At 37.6% G+C, this 24,197-nt stretch overlaps 1 protein-coding gene across 1 annotated transcript in view; it reads left to right on the top strand.

Annotated features, from left to right (window-relative positions):
* The first annotated feature begins 4,319 nt into the window (after positions 1–4,319).
* Positions 4,320–24,197, top strand: part of LOC107713058 (TOX high mobility group box family member 3-like) — a 56,057-nt gene continuing 36,179 nt past the window's right edge. Inside the window, exon 1 of the mRNA XM_016518477.1 lies at positions 4,320–5,148. Coding sequence (XP_016373963.1) covers positions 5,050–5,148 — 99 coding nt within the window. The 5' untranslated portion in view covers positions 4,320–5,049. The remainder of the gene's footprint in view (positions 5,149–24,197) is intronic.

Genomic DNA, 24,197 nt, shown 5'->3' with positions numbered 1-24,197 from the left:
GATTTGTTGTTGTTGTTATTATTATTGGAATTATTTTACTCATTTAAATATGTACAAATGCATCATTTCAGGGTTACATCACTGACCAATGGCTGCACTAATGAAAGCAAATGTATCAGACTCTTCTTCTGATGGGCTTTTGGACATGTGAGACTAGCTGAACATTTTATTCAATGACAATTCGACTTTATTGCATTACAAAGGGGGGAGAGATCAAAGAGCTCAGTGTCTAATAAAGAAGACTGAAGGCCAAGGCAATCGCACAGACCCAACCGCCCAAGAATATCACCCCTCTATATGAATCCATGTATAATTGGGGGGGGGAAGCTTGATATCTAAGAGGACTGTAGCTGAATCTTGAGTGTATATTTTCTATGCTCAACGGAGCAAAGCTGATTTGTCAGTTTGCCAAGGTCACAGGAGAAGACGCTCTTCTTTAGATTCATAGCAGAGAATAATTTGGAGCTCTGGGGGGAAAAGTAATGCTGTGGGTCACACGTTTGAGACCCAGAAGACAAGAGTCGCACATAACAAATGCAAAATGATGTGTAGGCTGCTATATGATAAATCACAAGACAAAATACAATACACAATTGAATTTGTATGTATCACAAAAGGGCACGTATAAGGTGTCATTATCACATTATATATTAGTGTGGCCTACATATAAATGCAGCTAAAAGATTTGCATTATGTGAAGTATTTGGCCTTGTTTTATAATAAGCACATGAGAAATGAGATATGGATATTATTGATGCCACTGATGCCTCTTCTTCTACATCCACAGCTGTTCGGTCTAATTTAGAGCACACTGCCACAATGGAGAGATCACAGGCTTAATATGAGGTGCGCATAAATAAAGATTATTAGGTTAATTAATTATTTTGCATTTATGACTCTTTTATATCTCCACATAATTACTATGGGCTGCTATAATTGAATTTGAACTTGTGCCAGAGTGGGACCATTTGTTTTCAGGTTACCAAATGGTGACAATGTTGCCGGGTGTAGAGGAAATGACATAAAGTGTGAGTGCGGCATAATTCATCTGTGCTCAGACGCTGACACCAAACCCACAGAGAGGAAATTAATTCAGTTTCCCTCCTGCCACATGGGCAAACAACATTACACACACAAATAAATAATAACAGAGAATCAAAGATGCTCCTGCGCACATCAGATCGGGCGCATTCATCACCACACTTATCAAATGTAATAACAACAACGTGGAATGTGGAACACCCTCCTTATCTGATCGTCTGTCTGTGTGTGTGTGTGTAGATAGCATGCGCGCATGTTTGTCTGTTCATGCATGTTTATTGTATGAGTGTCTGTCTGAGTGGAAGAAAGAAATGTTATTCATATAATGTGCATATACTCCATGCATTTCTTTCCCTTTGTAAAATCCTTAGCCCTTGTAGATAATTTTAAATGCGAAAACACATCTTAATTAAATTTTTGGCTGTTTTGTGTAATATAGGATTATGCATTGCACGAGAGTGAACATTTTCAAAGGAACACTGTGAATGCAAATGCAATCATGATTGCCACTTACCTTCCAGCTGAGCCTCTGTTTTGCTGGTGGAGTTACTTTCATCTATAGCTCTCTGATTTAGACCCTTGGGATTACAGAACTCATCCCATCCCATAATGCACTATACATGCGTGACAATTTTTTCAAGAAAATAAATTAGTTCTCAGCAACCTTTCAGCTTGTATGAACAGTATAAAAAATAAAAAGGTTTTAGGTTTATTTTTGTGGCACTAAATATGACTAAATTCTCCATTATAATTTGGATAAAATTCAGAATTATTTCCCAGTCGTCAAACTTTATTTGTTTTTGCTATTGCATTGTATGATTACCTGAATGTTGTAAATCCATACTGTAATTCTAATGACATAGCTTCAATGTGAAAATAAATAAATAAATACAATTAAAACATTCAAATTACTGTTCTAAATGATAAATCATTGTAAAATGCCCCCAGTGTGTTTGTAGCCTGTAGCCCCTGGTGGTCATAATTGGGAATGTTATCCAGCTGCTTCAACAAACTGTTTGATTTGGCTTCAGGAACTATGTATATATGTCACATCCTCTCTCTTTCCAATTGCCCCACATTTGCCTTGCATTAGTTAAGAAATACACTACTAATGACTTTTTTTCCTAAAGCATTGCTTACCCTTAAAAAGACTGAGCAAAGAGCTGAGAGGAAAACTGCCTATCCACATGCAAATGATCTGGATATTCTGTTCAAACATCTTCTGCACATTTTGAATTCTGCTGAATTGCACTAAGAAAAGGTGCATAGGGTGTCTTTACTTTTTAAGAATTGTTTATATTTGATGTGACCCAATAAAATTATGTTTTATGTCTTTGTTTTAATTCACAATCAATTTTTGTTTAATTAAACTACTTGCTTCAGATCAAAGTGCAATTTCGTGTTCCTGTTCGAGCCTGGAAATGGGCAGAGAATTTCGAGTTCCCAGCATGTATATTTAATGTGTTTTTGAATAAGATGATAAAAGGAGGAGACTTGTTAGTGTTTAATGTCCTGTTATGTTGGAATTTACAAGAGATTCTGTGATGTTGAGTTTTGGAGTCTGTGTTTAGGTTGAGGATGAGCTAATGGGAATGAAGGCCGCCATGAACTCTGCTTTAAACCAAGAGAAAATACTAAATACCAATATAGCTGTACAATCATGACGTCAATTTCTAGGCCAACTCAGAAGGCTATTTCACCCTTGGGAACCTCCTATGGGCTTTTAGAATAGAGCTTTTATTTTACAAGTAAAATAAGGCCTGTGGTTAGTACGACTTTCATGAGACTTTGATGTTTTCTTCTACAACATAAATCACATATACAGTCAAATCTCAGTTTATGTTTACTAAAACCGTAAAATGGTTGCCCTACTCATCAGTCATCATGTTATTTATGTTGTAGAACAAAACTCAAAAGTCTCTTGAGGTAATGGTCACCACAGCCTACTTTATTTTACTCATCACAAACTCATGATCTCAGAAATGCAAATTCTTCCAGGTTTTAAAAGCTCAATACGGTGAACAGCCACTTCTTACACTCTTATAAATAATGGTTCTATAATGGCATCAATGGTTCTATGATGAAACTTGACATCCATGGAACCTTTCGAATGCAGAAAAGGTTCTTTATAGTTGAAAAAGGTTCTTTAGATTTTTTAAATGTTCTTCAAAATGGTTCTTTTAGGAACTGCTTACTGAAAGTTTCTTTGGGGAACCAAACATTGTTGTTCTATGGCATTGCTGCAAAAACACCCTTTTGGACCCTTTATTTTTAAGAGTGCATGTGCGTTTCCACCAACTTACACTACATATATGTAGTAATAATATAATAAATGTATTATCAGCATGCTAATGTGCACAAATTTTGGTAGCTAGTACTTAAACTGCAGTCACACACACACACACACGCACGCATGCACGCGCGCACACACACACACACACACACAATTAGAATTTAAATTTTGATTATAAATAAATATATCCTTATAAAAAGTCAATACAAGCTTATTCAAAAAACACAGGGGCATGTACAATACCTGATATAAAGTTTTTTATATATAAATATTTTTACTTTTTTAAAGGGGTCATATGATGCGATTTCAATTTTTCCTTTCTCTTTGGAGTGTTACAAGCTCTTGGTGCATAAAGAAGATCTGTAAAGTTGCAAAGACTAAAGTCTAGTTCAACCCAAATATTAAGATGTGTGCAGCGCATTTTATGGAGGAATGTTGCCTGATCCTGGGAGAGTAGACTACAATGCCGGCTGTTTGTATATTTTATATATTTAAAGCGAGTTTTTTGGGCAGTGTAGAGTAGGGCTTGTTGTTTGTCATTTCTCCGGTCACAAATGCAGAAATGGTTTTATGTTTACGCGGCGAGATGCAACACAACGCAACGCATAAAAAGAATCCACTGCAATGATTTGTATGGTGAAAAGCGCTGTACAAATAAACTTGATTTGACTATTTAGCGCCCAAACTCTGGAATAACCTACCTAACATTGTTCGGGAGGCAGACACACTCTTGCAGTTTAAAAATGTGTTTTTTTAACCTTAAACTGCATAAACACATTTCATTACACCAAATACACAAAATAATGTTCTTTTTAGCAGCATCATATGACCCCTTTAAGAAATTTACTTTATTCTTATTATTGTTTACAGGCTAAACCAAAAAAAATATTTAAAAAAATAAAAAAAAGTTAAAGCAAAAAATCAGCTTAGTGATTATGAGTTTAATATATTGGCTATATTGTCCATCCATGCAATGTACGCGGGGGTTTTCTTTCTGGGGCTGATAGGGGAGTGGCGATGGGTGCTCGGGGAGTGGTCGCATTGAGCCCCACTCTCTCCATCACAGCTTGATGTTGGCTGAAGTAAACAGAGACCACTGGCTGTCCAGAGTCCCTCAAGCGTTGTAATGAATATGTAAACACCGCTTCCCAAGTTTCTTGGACTAACGGTGCCATCGGACAGTATTATTCATGTGTCTGGAGGGCTTCGTTTCATTTAATTAGCCAAGCTTTGAGTGGCTAAAGTGTCTCCAGATCTCCAACTAACCGGCAGCGGTTAATTTGAAACGTAAAGTGTGGATTGATGGAGGCTTTGAAACACTGAGAGCGGGAACAACTTTGTGTTTAAATCATCCAGCCACCGAGCTTGTCTGTGAGCGTGTATCTGAGCGGAGAACATTATAGCGGAGTTGCAGTTTGCCGGCTTTCTTTGTGTTGCTTTTCTCCAAGCATGCTTGAACCTCGCAGCGCAGGAGCAGTTTGAACATCGCCAAGCCTTCCTCAACATCCCAAAACTATGGCCAGCGATCACTGCTTATAGAAGAGGATTACTAAAACTCATTACAACATCCTTTTAACCTTTCTCTGTCCCCTTGAGCTGCATTAAACCCGCGTTGTTCACTGCTTCCCTCTCATTCACCGCGCCTGGATTGTTGAAGGACAAGTAAGAGAAAAATTGCGCCCTTTTCATAGAGCAGCGCTTCGCCGAGAGGAAACATGGATGTATTTTATCCGTCTGCCGGAGGGAATTCTATTCCTGGAGACCCACAAAACCTGGATTTTTCCCATTGCCTGGGATACTACAACTACAACAAGGTAAAAGACTCAGTTTGAACCCCTGAGCTGGTGTTTTCAAACTAGGAGCGCAAAGTTGATTCTCTATGGTTCAGTACATTTGAAATGGCGAGCGGTGTAGTCTTTTTTGCGACTACATACTTGATTTTAACCAGTTTAAGTTACATATGATAACTTTGGAGAGTTTTAATGAAAGGGTCGTGATGTTTCAGTGATTTAACTTTGTAAAGCACCATCATTCAGAGCAGGTGGAAGAGCTACTGCCAAAACACGCTCACATGTGGCAAGCCATTTTAACATTTATTCCTAAAGAATACATGTTTTTTTTTGTTACTAGTACTTATTTTAAATAACTAGTAAGTAACAATATCTTATTTTCACTGATAACTATTCTCCTCATTCGATACTGATACTTACTCCTTTGCTATCTGATAATGAAAAATAACTATTCTATTGCTTCTGGTAAAAAAATGCAAATTTATGTCTCACTAGTGTGTTCTAATTACTGCTGGTACTTATTACAGTTTTACCAGTATTAATGTGTTGGAAACTAGTACCTATTTATGGAACATGTAAAAATTATTATGACAAGTTACAATTATGATTTTTTCCCCCCTGCATGTCATATATAATGACTTGTCAGAAGGTCTGCAATTCAAAATATTACTAGTAACAATCAAAATGCATTTTAGTGTCTATTCAGTATCTGCTAGGAAAACTGCTGTGATTAATAGCACAGGAAGATGGTAAAATTGACAGTGATATTAGTCAGTATTAGATTACTTACTAGTTAGGGATGTAATGAATAAATATATAAATGGCTTGCCATACTCTGCACTCTTTCGGTGCTGTTTCTTAGTCCTTTTATTTTCCTTAAACAGTGTTGAGTCAGCCTATGATAAACATTTTTGGAGAGATTTCACCAAGAGTCAGCCCCACTCTTCCTTGTGTCACATCCTTCTGACTGCAAGTAACTTCCAGAACCTCATAGGTCTATGAATTTAGTAATGACTCTACAGAAGGGGGATGCATGCCTTCAGCAGTTAAAGAAGACTTTGAAACAAAAGGCTGTCAGTGTTACAGGACAATGCGTGAATTGTGCTTCCTTACAGACCCTGCTTAATATGACAGGAATGTTTTTATGTGCTCCAGGAGGAACAGTTCTGCGATTTCAGGATTTTAGCCCTCCTAGCAAATGTTGTTGTTTAGTAATTCACAGAACTATAAAATCTCATGTCACAGTGTTTTACCACCTGCCAACATAATTATATAATGCTTGACAAACCTAAAGCATCTTCAGGAGAAATTTGACCCATCCCTTCTGGCCTTTACATAACTTCCTGCCTTCTTAATTAGCCTATACGAAGTACAAAGATAATAATGTCACTACAAAGACCCTGGCTCAGAATGTACTCTAAAACACTAGAACCATAACTACTTTATTTATTACGAAGTGGGAGTGTCTAGCTGTTTTTAGGCACTGTGAGAGATGTTTAGATTCTGTTTTGAGAACTTTTTTTTTTTTTTGGAGGCAATGTAGTTTTGATTTTGTGTTTTACAGGACAGTCTTCCCACACTAAACACTTGTTCTTAGTTGTGTTCCTTCTGCAAACGTCCTCGTAAAATCAGTCCAATTTTAATTACATCCACAATAGCATTGCTTTCAGGCATCACATCTTTCTTAATAATAATCTACAATAGAAACAAAATGACTGACATAAACTTAATTTGTACTGAAATAAAGGCAAGATCATGTAAGGAATGATAGAAAATAGTGGCAGACGAGATAAAGAAAAAAGACAGGATTCTGTAATGTTCTTCACCCTGATCATAATGCAGGTTCAGGTGTATCCAAAAAAAAAAAAAATCTGAACAGTTTGAAACGTTGAAACTGAAACCACAGGCTTTGGAAAGGTCAACGATCACAACTGATTTGCAAACATTCAAAAAATTAGGTGTGTCCAGTCGACAGTTTTAATAAATTGATCGTTTTAGTGCAGTAACAGATCCGTGTCTAGGGCTGTACTATAAGTTCTTAAACTGAACTTTAGGGTATCCAGTTAAAGGCCTGTACCCTTGAGGCAGCTATAAGGGGTCTTAATTTGTGTCTGCAGCCACATTGTATGCAGTGGATTCTGGGTAATGAGTGTGGTTTGTGCAGGAGCATTGGGTTTATGAAGCGAACACATGTGGTAGCAGTCAGTGAAATTTACTAGAAAAGTGTTCCTGATGGCTTAAATAAACCAGTGCCTACATTTGCAGAATGCATTGTGATTTTTTTTTTTTTTTTTGCAGTTTAAAGTTTTGTGGAATTTTGAATGACATTTAAATGCTGTTTCTGTTTCTGTTCTGTGTTTAGTCCAGTTTTAGTTTGTATCGATCAACTGTTCTTAAATATCAAAGACAGATCTGTCACACTGAACTAAACTCTATGCTTGTTTTGTAATTTAGTGAGTTTGTGGTTGTATTTACATAATGTCAGGTATGAGTAATTTGCATTCTAAGTGAATTGTATTCACTCTGATCATTTACAGATGTCTAATAGTGTAATAGAAGGAGCCTTTTTATTATGCAAAGGCATTACGTTTGACTGATAATTTTCACTGAAATCATTCAAGGCTGTTGCACAGGAGATAGTATAATGATTACATGGATAATGAGACAGCACATTTTGGCAGGGAATGTCCGTCTTTCGTTTGGTGGTTGTCAGCATTCCTAAACCTATTCAATCTCTCTCTCTTTCTCTATCCCCCTCTCTCATGAAAAGCATCATTCAGTTATGCAAGAGATGGATGATTCTCTTTGTCCTGGAAATGTTTGTGTGTGTATGCATTTTGAATGGATATAAACAGATCACTTTAGAACTGCTGCAAAGTTTTGCACACTAATTCACTCATTGTTTAAATGTAAAAGACACATGTATGTTGTGCAAATTATACAACAAAACAAAACAAAGCCATAAAAGGCTCATATAGTCAACACTGAGGTTTTTTATTGTACAAACTCCCTGCAGGGAATGGCAAGTTGTGTGGGTTTAGTCAGACTGTTTATAGAACAAATCAGAGTTTGTTTTGACACTAAAAGTTATTGCAATTTCGAATGACATTTACTTTCCTTTGATAGCCAACTTATCAGTGTTTACTCATAATTATCTGCCATAACAGTCAGATGGCAGTGTATAATTTCTTCAAGTACTCTCAGAAATGCATACATTTATTTTTTCTGTCAGTGAAATCAGCGAAGATATCACATATTGAAATAGAAGGCATTTGGGAAAGTACAGAAAGAAAGTAATTTAGTTAAATGCATATTTGCAGACACTGAAGTTGTTATTATAAAGAAATACTGATGGTTGGCGACTTGAAATAATAAATTGTATATATAGTGAAATGTTGCTTTAATTAGTTGTTCTTAAGCTATATATATGAAGTTACATATTGATAATGCTCTTAATAAAGACAGAAATGTTTCCCACATGAGTGAAGGAAATCACTTTTACACAAACTGTTTGCAGGTGCTGGCACTGATCTGATTTTCCAGGAAAGGCTAGGTGAAAATACAACCTCATATAGCAGACTTTATGAACTTTAAGGACATAGATGCTGTTTCATGGTCCTTTGCCGAAGACAAAGGCTAGAGGAAATGAGGTGACAGCAGCAGGAAATAGCAAATGACAGTGTCGACTACATTCAAGTGCATGTATTCACTTGTTAACACCCACACGTAGACTCTCGTCCCCCAGGTATATAGCTTTTCAATTTAGGCCTAGTGCTGATCCATACAGCAAGGGTTAAATTACACACTCTTACATTCAAATCTGTGTACAGTCATACAATAAATGTACACAGCAGGTGTCATTACACACATGGACAGGAAGCTGCAAAGATCTGATTCAGGAGTTTTAATCGATGTAACAAAATCCCTCTTTGTAGGGCAAGTGGATACGTGTGTTTGTAGAGATTCTTGTGGCAGATTCTTTCTGAATGGAGGATTTTTGTCAAATGTTGCTTAGTGTCAGAAATAAGAGAAGAAAGTCTAATTGATGATGAAGGATAGTAAAGATATTTTGAAGAAACTTTCAATTGTTTTTGTCCATGCAGTGAAAGTCAATGAAGTCCAAAAAGAAAAAGAAAAAGAAAAAACATATTTTAAAAAAAAATGTCTTTCAAGAAAGAAAGTAATAGTTAGTGGTTGCAACGACTAATCAACTAGTCGACTTCAATGCTCTGCCATGACGCTTTAAGCTTGACGTCAACTAGTCCCTGGTCCTATAGAGGACGCAACATAAATCTTTGAAGGACTTCCACATTTACGCTCCGTTTCCAAACAGTTAAAATGACAAATAAATGCATACTCTGAAAGCGCTCCACAAGACGTGTGATTATATTACTGGATGCTCGAAATTTAACAGGAGAATGCACGCTTTAAACAGCTTATTGTACAGGTAAGTTAATCGCCGTTCTAATCTAATGCGCTGCTGCACTGTAACGCACACACATAGGCAACAGACAGTAGCTCATACATCACGCGCAGATCCCACGCGCACAGAATCATTCAGCGCGGAAATGTATTGTCAACACTGTTCTGTGATTTCTCAATAAAATAGCTTAGAAACTGAAAAGTTCAAGCATATATTTCTTAATAACTAAATCCCACAGCTTCACTACTAGTAGAGAGACGCTGCCAGGTAGAATTAATTCAGACACACAATCGTTCTCACTAATGCATTCATATGAATGTAATCTTTACTGTGCTACTTTATCTGTATCTGATTTAGAATGAGCAGAAATCTGTGAGAAATATAACGACCCAAAGACAAAAGAACTGATAAAATTAGCTGTTATAGGAGCAATAGCCATGTGGGCAGCGCTGTGTCATATGCCATAGCTGTGCACAAGGTGTTTGTCACAGCTCCAGACTTATTTGTTCATTAATGATGTCATCAGCGACTAGTCGACTTCGACTCGACTTTCATCACATAAAAGTTGACTTTAAAAAATCAGAAGTCGTTCAACCCCGAGGTTTGGTGCAACATGAGGGTGAGTAAATGATGACAGAATTTTTATTTTTGGTAGAACTGTCCCTTTAACTACCTGATCGACAGCTGAAGAAAATAGCAACTGTTAGCTGATATGCGAACGCTGCAAATGATATAGTTTCGCTTGCCATCTCCATTCAAACAACATAGCATTTTCAGAGCAGAAGCAGATGTAAGTGTGCAGTGTCTGAAATGTTTCTCATTGCTTTTGCCAGGAATACTGATGTATTTATTGAAAGTGGAAAGCTTTCATCAGGATATGATTTCACCAGTATTATGTCCTAAAATGGCAGACAGATGCGAAGGTTGTCATTTGGACTTGTGGTGTTTGTGGCAGGGTACATGTAATCTGCTACTGAGTGTTCAGATCTTGTATTGACACTCAACAAAACGACATGCCAATCACATTGTGTTCCCTTCATGTGCATCTTTGCAGAAGTACTGACCTCTCTCTTCTGTGGACTTTTCTTCTCTATTTCTGTTTTCTGGTTCTCTTTGTGTTGAACCATTGCTTTAAGTGAACTTAGACTTAATGTGATTTCGCCTCCAGGATGAAAAGTCATTAATGCTACTAGTCGTATATGGCCACGTTGTGTAACCTACATAATGTATCTCGTCCTGTGCGTGGGAAGTGTCATCATTCGGTGTAAATAGCAATGTAATTCACTCGAGTCCTTCACAGCTAACCGTAACCAATGGCCATCTCAGATGCATCAGTGATTGATGGAAGAAAGGTAACCATGCCAGTACAAGCCCCAGGCTCAAGAGCTCATTTCCACTAACCCCTATCAGCAGACTCTTTAATAGTGGCTATGATTGATTTAGTAGCTGGCTGATATGATGTTGTGTGCCTAGGCAAATATGTAAATTTGTAGCTGACACACACCATTAGCCAGGCCGGATCATGCTCTATAAATCATGTCTTTAATCCTCTACATACTGCTTCCTGTAAATGCTCTTCATCTCATTTCCTCCGATATTACCTGTGTGCCTCATCTGGTTGCTATACGTTGAGTTAACTGATGGTATGAATGTCTGTTTTTGCTTCTAAGTGAGAGGCATTTGTGAATGTGTTTGATGAAACTGAGTAAAATAATAAATGAAACCTGAGGTGATGTACTCACATATGCGTGTGTATGTAGATTGTGAGAGAGAGGGAAGGTGAGACAGAGAAAAATAAAGGAATCATTGATCCCGAGCTGCTGAAAACTGTCACCAAATCTTCCCTTGAGATTGTGTTGAACAAAGGTTTGATGGCTCCTCTTCAAGACAGGAATGTACCCCATGCTAAGGGCACAGCACATCTGACAACACATTGTGCTGATGCCAGTCAGCTATGTGAAGAGGGTTTAGCATGTCCTCCTTCTTTTGCTAAGAGCCCAGCTGAAATTCTGATTCTCATCCTGTTCCAAAATACTTCCCAAATCTTATCGTTACGAAACAAAGGGTGCCAATCTGGAATGCTGATCACTCAGAAGATATTCCAGTTATGACAATGACTTCCGATAAGAGAGAAAGGAAACTTTTCCATACATTGCTTTAGCTTGATGGGGTCACCAAACATCTCTGTTACAGTATGATGAGCAAGGCAAGTCTTAGAAAGTATTGCTACAGTTTTCCACTTCTTTTGGGGTTAGCTATATGTGTGGAAAGAATATTTAATGGTCACGTATTGTTGTATTATTTATACAGAGCTGTTGATTGACATCTTTGTATATTGCATGCTTATGCATGTACTTTTCTAAACTTAACTTGAGTTAAGTCACAAAGAAATAGAAGTAGCAGCAGTTATTTTCTTCCTTTTCACATGAAGTACATCAGAGTGAAACGGACTATCGAAAAAAAAAATTGTAGGGTGGTGGTGACTAGGGTTGGGCCGATAGACGATAGGGATGGCTGATAGACATCACGCGCAATCTGCCGCATCCCAGTACCATGTTCGGAAAGAAAATAACGTGTACTAAAGAACCCCTAAAGGGAATAAATGCGAGATGGGAGGAAAATATATATTTCAATATTTTCTCTCGCAGTTATATCATTGGGCAATTATACATATAAATTGCGGGCATCAGGGAGCCGTTATTATGCCTGGCACTGAAACTGCTTTTGAATGCACAATTGCGTTTTAGTTTCACTTTCACTTTTGAGATTCGCGATCGTACGTACTCTGTGGCAGTACTTACCACACATTTTGCAAATCATTCGCCATTGTCCTAAGTCATCTCTCCTTACTCTGTTTATGTGGTACGTGAAATTTTATGTAGCTACTGTAATTTAACAGGCAACCGTTAGCAATCGTTATTTGTTTTCCGTGCCTTTCTGAATACGGATTCACGCTTTGGGCACACCCCCTAACTCCCCCTTGCCCCCCGATGTCATCGTCCATCGCAATGTTTCACTGTAGACATCGTCCGATGCCAATTTTGTAGACATCGCCCAACCCTAGTGGTGACTTGGTTCTATTCATCAATTTAATTGAGATGAATACAACTTTAATTGAAACCATGAAACTTACAATATTAAACAAATGTATTAAGTTTAACAAAAATTTAAATTTTAAGGTCCTATGAAATGTTTTATTTTTTCTCAATGATAATAATAATAATAATAATAATAATAATAATAATAATAATTTATTATTATTTTATTTATTTCTATTTTTTTTCCAGAAATACTGCTATATTCATTCTGGTAAAAAATGTTTCTGGTAAACATTCCATTAAAAATAATGTTTTAATAATAATTTTATTATTAGTAGTAGTACTGTCATTACATTCATGTAATGTAGGGATGCACGATATTGGATTTTTGCATCACCGCATCTCGCGCGCCACTGATGACGCTCCCTGATGCACACCTAACATTCAAATGCAAATGTTTATTTTAAATTCGACTAATATTCATTCTTTATTCACAATCTCCTCATCACAGGCAGGCACAGCACTCAATTTAGCATGTGTTTGTGTCTGTGTGTGCTGTCTGCGTCACTCATAGCACGTGCCTATATCGTGCGCCATATCGAACATTTTTTCTATCGTTATCGAAGAAGGTGTACCGTCGATAAATATCGATACCGTTTTATCGCCTAGGCCTATTCTGTACGTGCATTCTCAGTTTAAATGCAGCTATCCAAAACCGTGAATCCTATCATCATTCAGGCAAAACTTTGCTTCAAGAATGAGCCACAATGCTGACGTGATCTAATCGCTAGCACACCCTGAGCACATGGGAGTTAATGTATTCCTCTTATCGGCAAGACATATCGGCATAATGTTTCATATCAGGCCAATGCTGATAGTTACATTTAAAGCCATTATCGGCCGATTCCGATATTGGTCCGATAATATCGTGCATCCCTAATGTAATGTACTCATATACTGAGGTGACAGAGACTGAAAACACAGCGACCGTAATGTGCGCTTCAGTACGTGTGTAGTAAATGAAACCGTGCGTCTGCACCATTCATTCACACAGAGACACACAGTACATGCAGGATTCATATTTAAATGGTATTTTTTGTGGCTTAATATTCACACGTTACTCTAGCCTACATCGCATTTTGATTTAAGTGTACTGTTCTACTTTTGATGTATCCATCCTAAATTTGTCAAATTCTGTGACGTTCCACGTTATACAGTAAATTCTGTTTTTATGACTGGAATCCGAGATTCTGTCTGCGTTTTCCGCATCGCAGAAATCATAGGGCCCTATGTATGTCACCATAGAGTCTGGCATTACCATAGAGTTATGATATTTTATTTAAATTATGAGGTCAAAAAATATACATGGATGAATTCAATAAAATCAATAACATGCATTTAGAAAATATAAATTAATGGATTTTCATTTCATGTTGACTTGTAAAGTGTCTGACAGGTTTCCAACAACAAACACATTTTTTTTTCACACAGTCTCAGCCAATAAAATGTTTAATGTACAGTTATGCGGATTTTGGACCAATGAGATTTTGCAGTGGGTGGAACTGACCTGCAAAATATAAATTGAAGTAATCAACAAAATGTCCTGTTGCTCATCGTGGTTGTGGTTGTTTAGACAAAAACACAGATACATACTTAAGAGGTGGCTTTTATCTTTTGTCGTTTCATCGCATCGAGTTAGGACACAGTGTACAAGAGAACATCTATCTGAATTTATATTGAGCTTTATATAGCTCTTCAAGTGTAGTGTTTCTGAGATTATAATTGCACTAATGATTGCTCTCATTTCCTTTGACCTTTTATACATCATTAAAGCTAAAAGGAAGTAGAGGAAACAGACTATTTAAAGAACTGTCTGGAACGTGTATGTTCATGGCCCTACAAAGTATATTTTGGTCTCTCAAAGCTCTCACAAGCTTTGTCCTGCTTTTCTGAAGTTATCGACCTCTCAGGCTTATTGCAGGGATATTTTCAGTGACCTAAAAACAGCTTTTGCTCTGAATCAAGTGGTTTCTAAAGATCCACTTGGCACTCCATAAGTGTGCAATGCAATAAACTGTTTTATTTATGGTTAAAACAGCTACTTTTATCTTTCAAAAGTTGCTCTATATAAGACCCCTGTCTTATTTATCTAATAGTTTCAACATTTAATCAACTCGAGCTCTTCTAATAGACTAAAACACCTTTGATTGTTACTTCATACCAAGGGTAACATGAGTCTCTACATATTCAATCATTTGTGACAAAGAGGTACAGTGTCAGTTGTTCATTTGATGAAGACTGTTTGGTTTTATGATATCCTGTCGCAGAAGTGAATAGTGACAGAAAAAGAGGAAGGAGGGAGGGAGAATCTCATTATTGTAACTGAAGAATGATGCTTCGGATACCACGTGTCAGACGATAATATAAAATCATACTGCAGAGCTTCTGTTAGTCCTTTGTCAGGTTGCGCCACGCATACCCACAATGCCCTGCGGCTCCAGGTTGTCCTGTATGAACTTACAAAGACAGCAGGTGTGCAAATACTAGTAAGGCTCACTGAGCAAAGAGTTCAGATAGCGAGGGTAAACAAAAGATTTGAATGAGCAAACAGAACACATATTGAAATGACTTGTACGAGTAACAACATTCATAGACATAGAAGACAGCCTGTAGAGCTGTTACATTAGTCTTTCTTTCTTTCTTTCTCTTTCTTTTCTTGCTGTCTTTTTTCTCTTTCTTTCTCTTAACATGAAATTCAGTTGGAATTTAAAACCAGTAAGGTGATTGTAATCAGCTGGAGACTGTGTTATGAAAATTAGGGACCAATGTATATTTGCTATTAACTTAAAAAAGGTCATCGGTTACTGACACTACGGGTAACTCCTCCCTTACTTTCCCACAAGGTATCTGGGTACCTATTAAATATCTTCAAATCCAGTTCTTCTTCTCAAATTGAAACGCTACCATCTCCCTTGCTCTCTCTCTACATTTTAATTACAGAGGTGCATTAGACTGATAAGAAAAAAGACCCATTGTTTTTCATGGGAATGTAATTCTCTGTAATTTATGTTAAATAAATCGTTAGGCCATGTACACTTTGGCTCTACACTGTACTCTTTCTCTTTCCTCTTTTCCTTACTTTGTCATCTAATTTTCCAAACGGATTTGGTTTCTTATGTGTTTACATTAGCACTTCACAAAAATTGGATTCTCAGCATGTTGATTCATGTTGTTCCTTTGGACTCGTTTGCTTGCACTTACTTACATTGTCAAAGCCGAGGAGGACCCGCCGATGTCTCCCATGCCTGAGGCGGAACAGGAGCATGGTTTTGTTCTGTAGCGGCACATTGCTCCAAGGGCACTGATTTTCAAAGGCTGGCAGCTTGTGCTGACATGCCAACTCATTTAAATTGTGCTTGACAGAACAACCCAGGGCAATTAATCATTTGACTAGCATGTGGAATGATGCTGTATCACAGACAGAGGAGAGAGAAAAGGACCTCTCGCACGTTTGCTCTTCCTATCCGATTCGCCAACCATGAAATTGTTATCATGCCCATGACAGCGTATTTTCCCTTGTAATAAAAATCTGATCCATACAGAGGAGCTCTTCTTTTCATTAAGACAGGGCAGTGGACATTCACTTGCTGTCACTTGTATCGTAACACATTAAGACATATGTTCTCTGTTTGATGCTAAATGAAGACAAGGTTCTGCCAGAGGGAAGAATGACGAAAAAGAAAGAAAGAAAAGGAAAAAAAAAAGTTTGACGCTGTGTTAGTTTTTCATAGCCACCAACCATATGGTTTGCCTCACTGCTGAGCCAGCTGCTGATATTTATTTCATATGCATATTAAAACTGGAGAGTGGATGCTTTGTAGATGGTTTCAAAAATTGTACAGTGATTGCTTCATTGCTGATGGGTCTTTTATAAGCCTCAGAGGAATCCTTGAGAGAAACACCAGTCTGCACTCTCTGCTAAAGTGTGATTGAATGTTGCATTTAGCCTCTAATAAAGTTCTATTGGAGACTTTGGCAGCTGGCTCCCATCTGGAGTTTGTGGAGACACTTTTACTGTGTGTGAGTGTGTTTTGGGGGGCGATGGGCTTTTATTTAAATATATATAGGTAGGCGTAAAATGGAGCACCTCCTTTTTGTTAAATGAAATTCGACTAGAAGAACATTGTGGTTATTATGCGAAAAGATGGCAAGGTGGATTTGTGCCACAGAAGCTGGATGACTACAAGGAGGACCTTCAGAAGGTTCAGTGATATCTTAGGCATGGCGTTTGGTTGAAACCAATGAAATCAAAGAATAAACAGTAGAGGTTTGCAATGGGTACTAACAACCCAAAGTCACTGGAAAAATTTACCATCTGGCGTTTTTTTTGTGCGACAGTTCGGAATTTAAATGTCTGGTGAATTGCGCTAAAATGTTAATGCTCTATCCTTTTTGAATAATGTATCACTTACACTAAACCTAACAAATAGTGTTAACAGAAGCAAGCGTGAAATAAAAATGCATTAGCTGAAGCAATCAGGCCATTTTCTCTTGCGTTTTCAAGCTCTTTTATTATTGTGACTCGCAACGAGACCCGAGCGCTTTGCATCGCAAGTGTAATGCTGCACCAGGTGAGCTACTGAGCAAGGTTACTGTGTCAGATGAGCTTTACATATGGTGCTGGTTATGTGATGTAAATGTCAAAATGTATTCGTTTACAAATCATGCGCCATGGTGTTGTGAGGTCATAACAGTATTTTGCATGAAAATAAGTATTTGTTAAACTGAGATGATATAATCTGCCCTAGGTAATCATCATTTATGTGAAAAGGTCTTGGTGTTTTACTGCCACTAGTGTTCATTTCAGCTGGAAACTGCAGTGAATTGTATTTATAGGTATGTTTTTGGAGTTGGCCAAAAATTGGCATGTTTTTCCAATGAGCCTAGGTTTGGTATGCGCATGGTGTATGATTGAATACTGAAGTAGTTTTAGGTATGAATGTGGTCTAATTTCAAACATGATGTTTACTTCTGTTGTCAGTATACAGATGCAGTTGTGCTTTTAGTAGCGTTGTTTTTCTCAGATGCAAATTCTTGGATGAAATGAAGCCTATAATTGCATCACTACCAAAGGGGTTTAACAGGATGATTCACTGTGTAACTTATCACTTATTAGCACTTTGATTTTTTAATACATTTAATCTACACTTCTCATAGTTAGCATGAATGCTTTGGTCTATAGCTGAGGTAAATAGAACCTCAACCTCTGTTATTGCTCATCTCTTTTCCTTTCTCTCTCTCTCTTCATTAGTTGATATAATGGAGCGCTATAAACATGTATTATATTAAGTTGATCCAAAAGGTTACAGCAGAAGTTACCAGCTAATAAAAGTGCTTAAAAATGTGTTTAGGAAGGAACTCTGTGGCCTCCTAAGTGTCTTGAATCAATAAGGATTCCTATGTAAGCTTTCTTGTGTAATATTTTTTGATAATTTTCAATATAATCAACCTGATTTACAGTTTAAAGTGATTCACTTAACTCAAATTCACTTAAACCTTCTAAACTTCCACTGTACTGTACAAATGACATTCTCAGGGTTAACACATTTATTCGATTTGACATTGACTGTTTCATTCTGTTCTGTGTGCTTTCAAAAAACTGACCTTTGAAACTTATTGGAACTGATCGTAGTTCACACTCACAAATGTCCCTAGCAGAGCATGCATTCCTCAGTAAATGGAGATGAATAATCTTTGCAAATAATGTGTAACACTTTGGCTTTGTAGCACTTTTAATATTTGTTTGAATGATTCAACTTAGAAGCCAATGGCATGAGTTTGAGGTGGGATGAAGAGTTTATCCAACCAAAGGCAAGAAGTGTTTGGAGAAACCTGCCCGAAAACTGTCATTGTTCTAGTTGTGCAGAGATTCAACACTTCACCTTTAATAAACTTAAAGGGTTAGTTCACCCAAAAATGAAAATTAGCCTGTTATTTACTCACCCTCAAGCCATCCTAGGTGAAAATATCCATATTTCAAACGTAATAAACACTTTTCTCTCACTTCCGGTATCTGTCATATGCGGAAGCAGTTCCGGCGGATGTCGTTGGACTTCGGCGTTGTGTAATTATTGACAAACGCGGAGAGAGAACAAAACTAAACGCCGGTCATGAATTAAAAGTACAAACCGAGGATTTGTAAAGAAAAATGTCGGAGGATTTCGATATAAGCCAAGAGGAGACTGGTTTTCCTTTGCTAAAGTAAGGAAACTTTGCTTCTTTTGCTCCTGTAAACAAACTCGTGAGACTAGCGTATCTCAGAGGCGCGCACGCGGACTGGTGGTGGTGCTTTTTTGGTCATTCAGTGTTTCTGTAAAAAAATAAAAAAATTGGGGGAAAAACGAACAAAAAAACTGATAAGAGATCGCTTGGCGGAGAGTGAAACTGAAGCGCTCAGTCAGAGTGTTCGGCGAGTGAAAATATATCTGTGCTAAACTTATACTCAGCCTCCAACTCACACACTGGCGAGTAAAATCTGAGAATTTATTAGCCATTGGCTAATATTAGACATCATTTAGTCGCCCAGAGTGAAGATTTAGTCGCATATGCGAGTGATTTACTCGCAATGTAGAGGGTTGTACGTTTGAAATATGGATATTTTTCTTACAAAAACTTTTATTATGGATGCGTCATGCATGCGCTTTAATCAATGTGTTTTGGACTGTTAAAGAGAAACACTCACCCACTACAATAATAACGTTTGGAATAGCCAGGACAATTTTTAATCTAACTCTTTCGTCTAAAAGAAGAAAGTCATATACACCTAGGATGACTCGAGGGTGAGTAAAACAGGCTAATTTTAATTTTTGGGTGAACTAACCCTTTAATTTCTGCTTCAGTGCGTGACTTTGTGTGTTTTATATGAACAAACAGTCAGTAGGGGTCACCAGATGTTGCTGCAACGTTAGCATCTGTTCGCTTGGACCGCTGGACAGTGCGCTCAGAAGCCCTACACTCTGTAAAACCCCCAATGGTAGATTGTTTTAGGATCATTACCCTTCTCACTCACCCTGATAAAGCTTGTAGGAGAGCATTCATCTCCCCATGCTCCTCTGAGCCACATGTCAGAACCCCGGAGACTAGAATCTCCAAAGCTCTGTTTACACATGGGCTCAATGCACTCCTGAGCTCAGCTAGCCTCACCGAGCACCGCGGTGTAAAAGAAGGCCACGATCGCTACTAATTAAGCGTTGGGGAGGAGTCTGAGCTGTTTGACGTCCCATGGTTTGAATAGCCATTCTGTTCTGTGCCAGTAGTGAGAGAGTGAATTGTTATCGGTGTAATCTTTGTGGGTTGAGCATATAAACAATGTCTCTTCAGTATAGAAACATTCTGTGTAAATGACAGGCAGTGTTGTGTTCATATAGGGATCTGATTTAGCCGTATAGGTTTTCACCGCCTTGGCATGCGAGACCTCTGTGTTTAACGTCTTTGTTCTCAATCCAGGGGTGCTGTAGGATACGATCTACTTGTATGGCGTTCATCGAAAAGATCGCTAAGCTAGAGAGCTAGAGAGCGCCTGGCCCCTGTCTAACTGAGGCTAAAGGGCTGCAGAGGAGAGCTGTGATATTTGAAGTAATTCACAAGTGCATGTGTTCGCACATTAGTGGGATGCAGTCGGACAGCCACAAGGTTGAAAGCTAATTACAGTATTTAAAGCCTATCAGTTCCATGTGATTGCTGCTTGTGCTGGGTAAACGGCTTTTATTTGGTATGCTGTGGAAGTTTCCCCTCACAGCGAGGGCTCTGTGGCAACAAATTATTTTCATCTTAATTGCATGTAGGTGGAGACATGAAATAATGGGACATATTTGTGTTCAATCTGCTGTGTTTTCATTACATTGTGGAGGAAAACATTGTTAGCGGGAGTTAATTAACAAATATGAGTAATTGCTCTATGCTCATATTTATCACTAGTGTGTTCGCAACAGGCAGGCCTGAAGCACTAACGACAAAGTGCTACATAAATCAAAGTGCTTTTCTTTGCCAAAGCAGAGCCCTTGGGAGGTACCTTAGAGCTTAATTAGAATCTAGAAGGATTTTGTTTTAAGTGTGAGGTGAGCAAGCACTTGAATAACAATGATAAATTAGGCCCCAGAGCATTGCCTGTATGTTTTGGACCGTGTGCGCAATGTTATATCCTATTTCTATATAATTCATAAAGTGTGATGGCAGAGGCGCCACGCCAGACGTTCTGCCGGTCCTGTCGATTTGATGAGAGAGATTAATGCAGGGATTGCTGTTACTGGCAGAAAAGTTTACTGAAATTATGCCAGAGTGTTCACTGCAGAATTACCCAGATGGGATTACGTGGACTATTCAGATTTTACGAGGCCGTTTAGAATATTTTTCTTGTCACGGAGTAATACGAAGGGATGCTTAATGTTGTGCTTCACTGTCAGTCATAATTCAGTGATTTGGCCGACCAAAATATTTGGCATCCAACATATTTGTGGTCAGCCAATAAAGTGTTCATTTTTGACTCTTGATGGAAAATTACTGTGTAACTTGATAAGTCTTCTGTTTCATCAGTTATTTTTTTCAGTTTTCAGTTTTTTTTAATATTCTATTTTTAGAACTTCATTATGGGGTTCATTTGTAATAAACTTTTAATGCACAAAAACCTATTTATATGTGAAAAACAGCATGGTGATGTATAGGCAACCTGTTGTAGGGTAAATTAAATAATTTACTTTTATATTGTTACTGTACTGAAGCCCTGAGGCCAAAGCAATTGCTTTATTGTTAGATTCAATTACTCTTAATGTTAGATGCATTCATCAATTAAATCATTTTTAATTCATTTAAAATGTGTTTGTATAAGACTTTTAACAATAAAAAAAATCTCTGGATCCCACTTTGAAAAACCCTGGACTGACCGGTCACCAGCATTTCATCACTTAGCCACATTAAGGAGCAGAGTGCTCTCATGTACACGTACAGAGAGCATGTTGCTGAAGTGAAGGACTGTGTATTGCCACGTATTGCCAATTGAAGGCTTCTGTTGCACTACCGCAGCAGGCCTTGGAGGTGCACTGAATGTTATCTGCGGATTTTTTAAAAATAGCACGCTGAGTGAAAAGACTTGTCTGACAGACACTTGTGTGATTCTTGATTACAGTCATACTGATACTCTGTGGACATGCATATGGACTGCCTGTCTGTCTTGGCACCAGATTCAGCCATCTGGCCTCAATTATGCTTTAAACATGCTTTGTTGTACATGACAAGTCCACACTGACAGCGAGTCTGCCAGTGTTTAAACGTCATGCCTCTGGCTACGATTATACTCAATCAGTCACTCTGATTTTAATTGGAATGGTTGAGGATGAGTGGGAGACGTGAATGAAAATAAAACTGTCTTCATCTCTGCTGTGGTCAATTTGGAGGTTTTAAGCGTGGCTGTGCTCAAACTGCTTGGAATTGAAATTTGTACTTTACAAAGAAGAGTATCCTGCATTATCCTTTTAAATGAAAAAAAAAATGCATGTTTGCCAAGTCTCTTTGAAAAGTTTTCTTTTAGGACAGTTTTTTGTTTACTTCTATTAGTTCAGAACTAATAGTCATAATGAGTCTTGTGATTGACTAGTCATGATCTGTCCTGAAAATCTGACATCTGGGTTTGGGACTAGCCAGAAAACTATCGCTGATGTATCGCTTCTGTGTAAATTAATGCATTTGTTTCCACCATGTTTTTTATTAATCTTCATAGCCCAAGAGAAAGTATGGAAGCAGTCTATCTCTCGTTTCCCACCATCCTCAGATGCATTCCATGTCAGACCTTTCCTCTATCTCTTTTCTCTTAGGCTCGGATTAGCCGCTTGCCATTGTCTTCACCGGACCTGCTGTTGCCGTAAATTGGCTGGCTGTGCTGTTTTGAGGTTACTGCTTTCAAAATATCTGTTAGGAGTACACAGAAGGTCCCAAAAGACCTCTTCAGATGCAGAGAAACGGGTCAAACACTGACCTAATGAAGACAGATGGAGGTGGACAGTGTCTACATGTGCTGTGGATGATGGCCGGTCTGTGGAATGTTTCGTGTGCTTTGGCCAATCTGTTATTTTAGTATAGCACTTCTCCCATTTGGCCTTTAACAGAGGTCAAGACTCAAATATAGGATCTGTTATTGACCCCCTTTTCAGACTTTTCACCGTAAAATTGCGTGATGTCCTTGCGGTGAAGGACTGTACATTTTTCTGGACCCCAGTGCAAAATGGACACAGACATTTTGTCTTTAAGCAATATGATTGAATTATTTTATGTTTATTATATGATTTTATCATAGGGTGCATTTAAAAAGTTTTGTTGAGGTCAAATTTTTGTCATGTGCATTGTGTGATTGACGTGTACATTGATTCCTCCAATTTAGTTTCTTGTTTGTTGTTGTTGTAGTGCCAGAATCACTCACAGGTTGATTTCCATAGTCTCTTCTGTTCTCTCAAAAACTTCTTTGTTGCTGAAGATAAGTTCTCTCCATCCACACCATATGAAACTCTTTTAACGATGTGGCACAGTTTCAGTAATTCACGGTTTTATTTCAGTTTCTCTTTGATCTCTGTGCTGTTGCCCTGTCTTCAAGAGTGGAATAATTTTAGGGCATATATGTGCAAATCCTTAATTCCCTCTTTTGTTCCTGGGCTCTCAAAATGTCACCATAATGACCAGAAGTGAATAGAGAAGATTAGGCAATGTAATTTCTGCAGCACTGCCATTGTAATCTTAGCTCTCCTTTGAAAATGCAATGTGAAAGATGACAATTCAGGTGTAGTTGACAGGTGTAGATGACAGTTCAATTGCCTCTAGTCAATTGAATTGCCTTTGTTTTTCATATTTCTCCTATTATTTAACCTGGAATACTGTTTGTCTTTCATATATGAGCAAGACCACTCTTTCCATACAGCTGTGTGTGAACACACAATTAGAGATGCACCGATTGCAATTTTCTTGGCCGATTCCGATTTCCGATTTTTTTTTTAGTGTGATCTGCCGATACCGATTTTTGCCGATTCCGATTTTCTTTCTAAGAACTATAACTGACAGCATATACAAACAAAAATCTACTTTTCTTCAACGCAAAGTTTTATTTTAATAAAAAAACACAAGTAAAAAGTCAGTAATAAAATAAGAACAAATAAAAAAAATTGCAAACAACAGCACAAATAAATGCAATAGAATAAAGAAAGCTATAAAACTAAGTTTTTTTTAAGTTAAGTAAGTTTTTATTCAGTTAAGAAATACTACAGAAATTAAAGTAATCAAATGTAAAATAACAAATCCAGTGTTACTTTAATAAAACTAAAACATTTGATTACTTTAATTTCTGTAGTCTTCATTGTAAAAATTAAATACAGATTAATGCTTACAATTAAAGTTATAAAAACATATTCAGTGAAGAGCAGAAAATTATTTTCTTTGTCTTTTGTTCTTTGATTAACATGACAGACAGCAGCATAAATATTGGACTGCGGTCCCTTTAAGAGTTTATCCACGGACCCAATATACTGTTACACAACATGCGTTCTCTTTCTCAACTATTTAACGTTCCAAAACTG

Source organism: Sinocyclocheilus rhinocerous, unplaced genomic scaffold (assembly GCF_001515625.1).
Source record: "Sinocyclocheilus rhinocerous isolate Xijiao unplaced genomic scaffold, SAMN03320098_v1.1 scaffold1800, whole genome shotgun sequence".
NCBI lineage: Eukaryota > Metazoa > Chordata > Actinopteri > Cypriniformes > Cyprinidae > Sinocyclocheilus > Sinocyclocheilus rhinocerous.
This window is presented reverse-complemented; position numbering and strand designations above follow the sequence as displayed.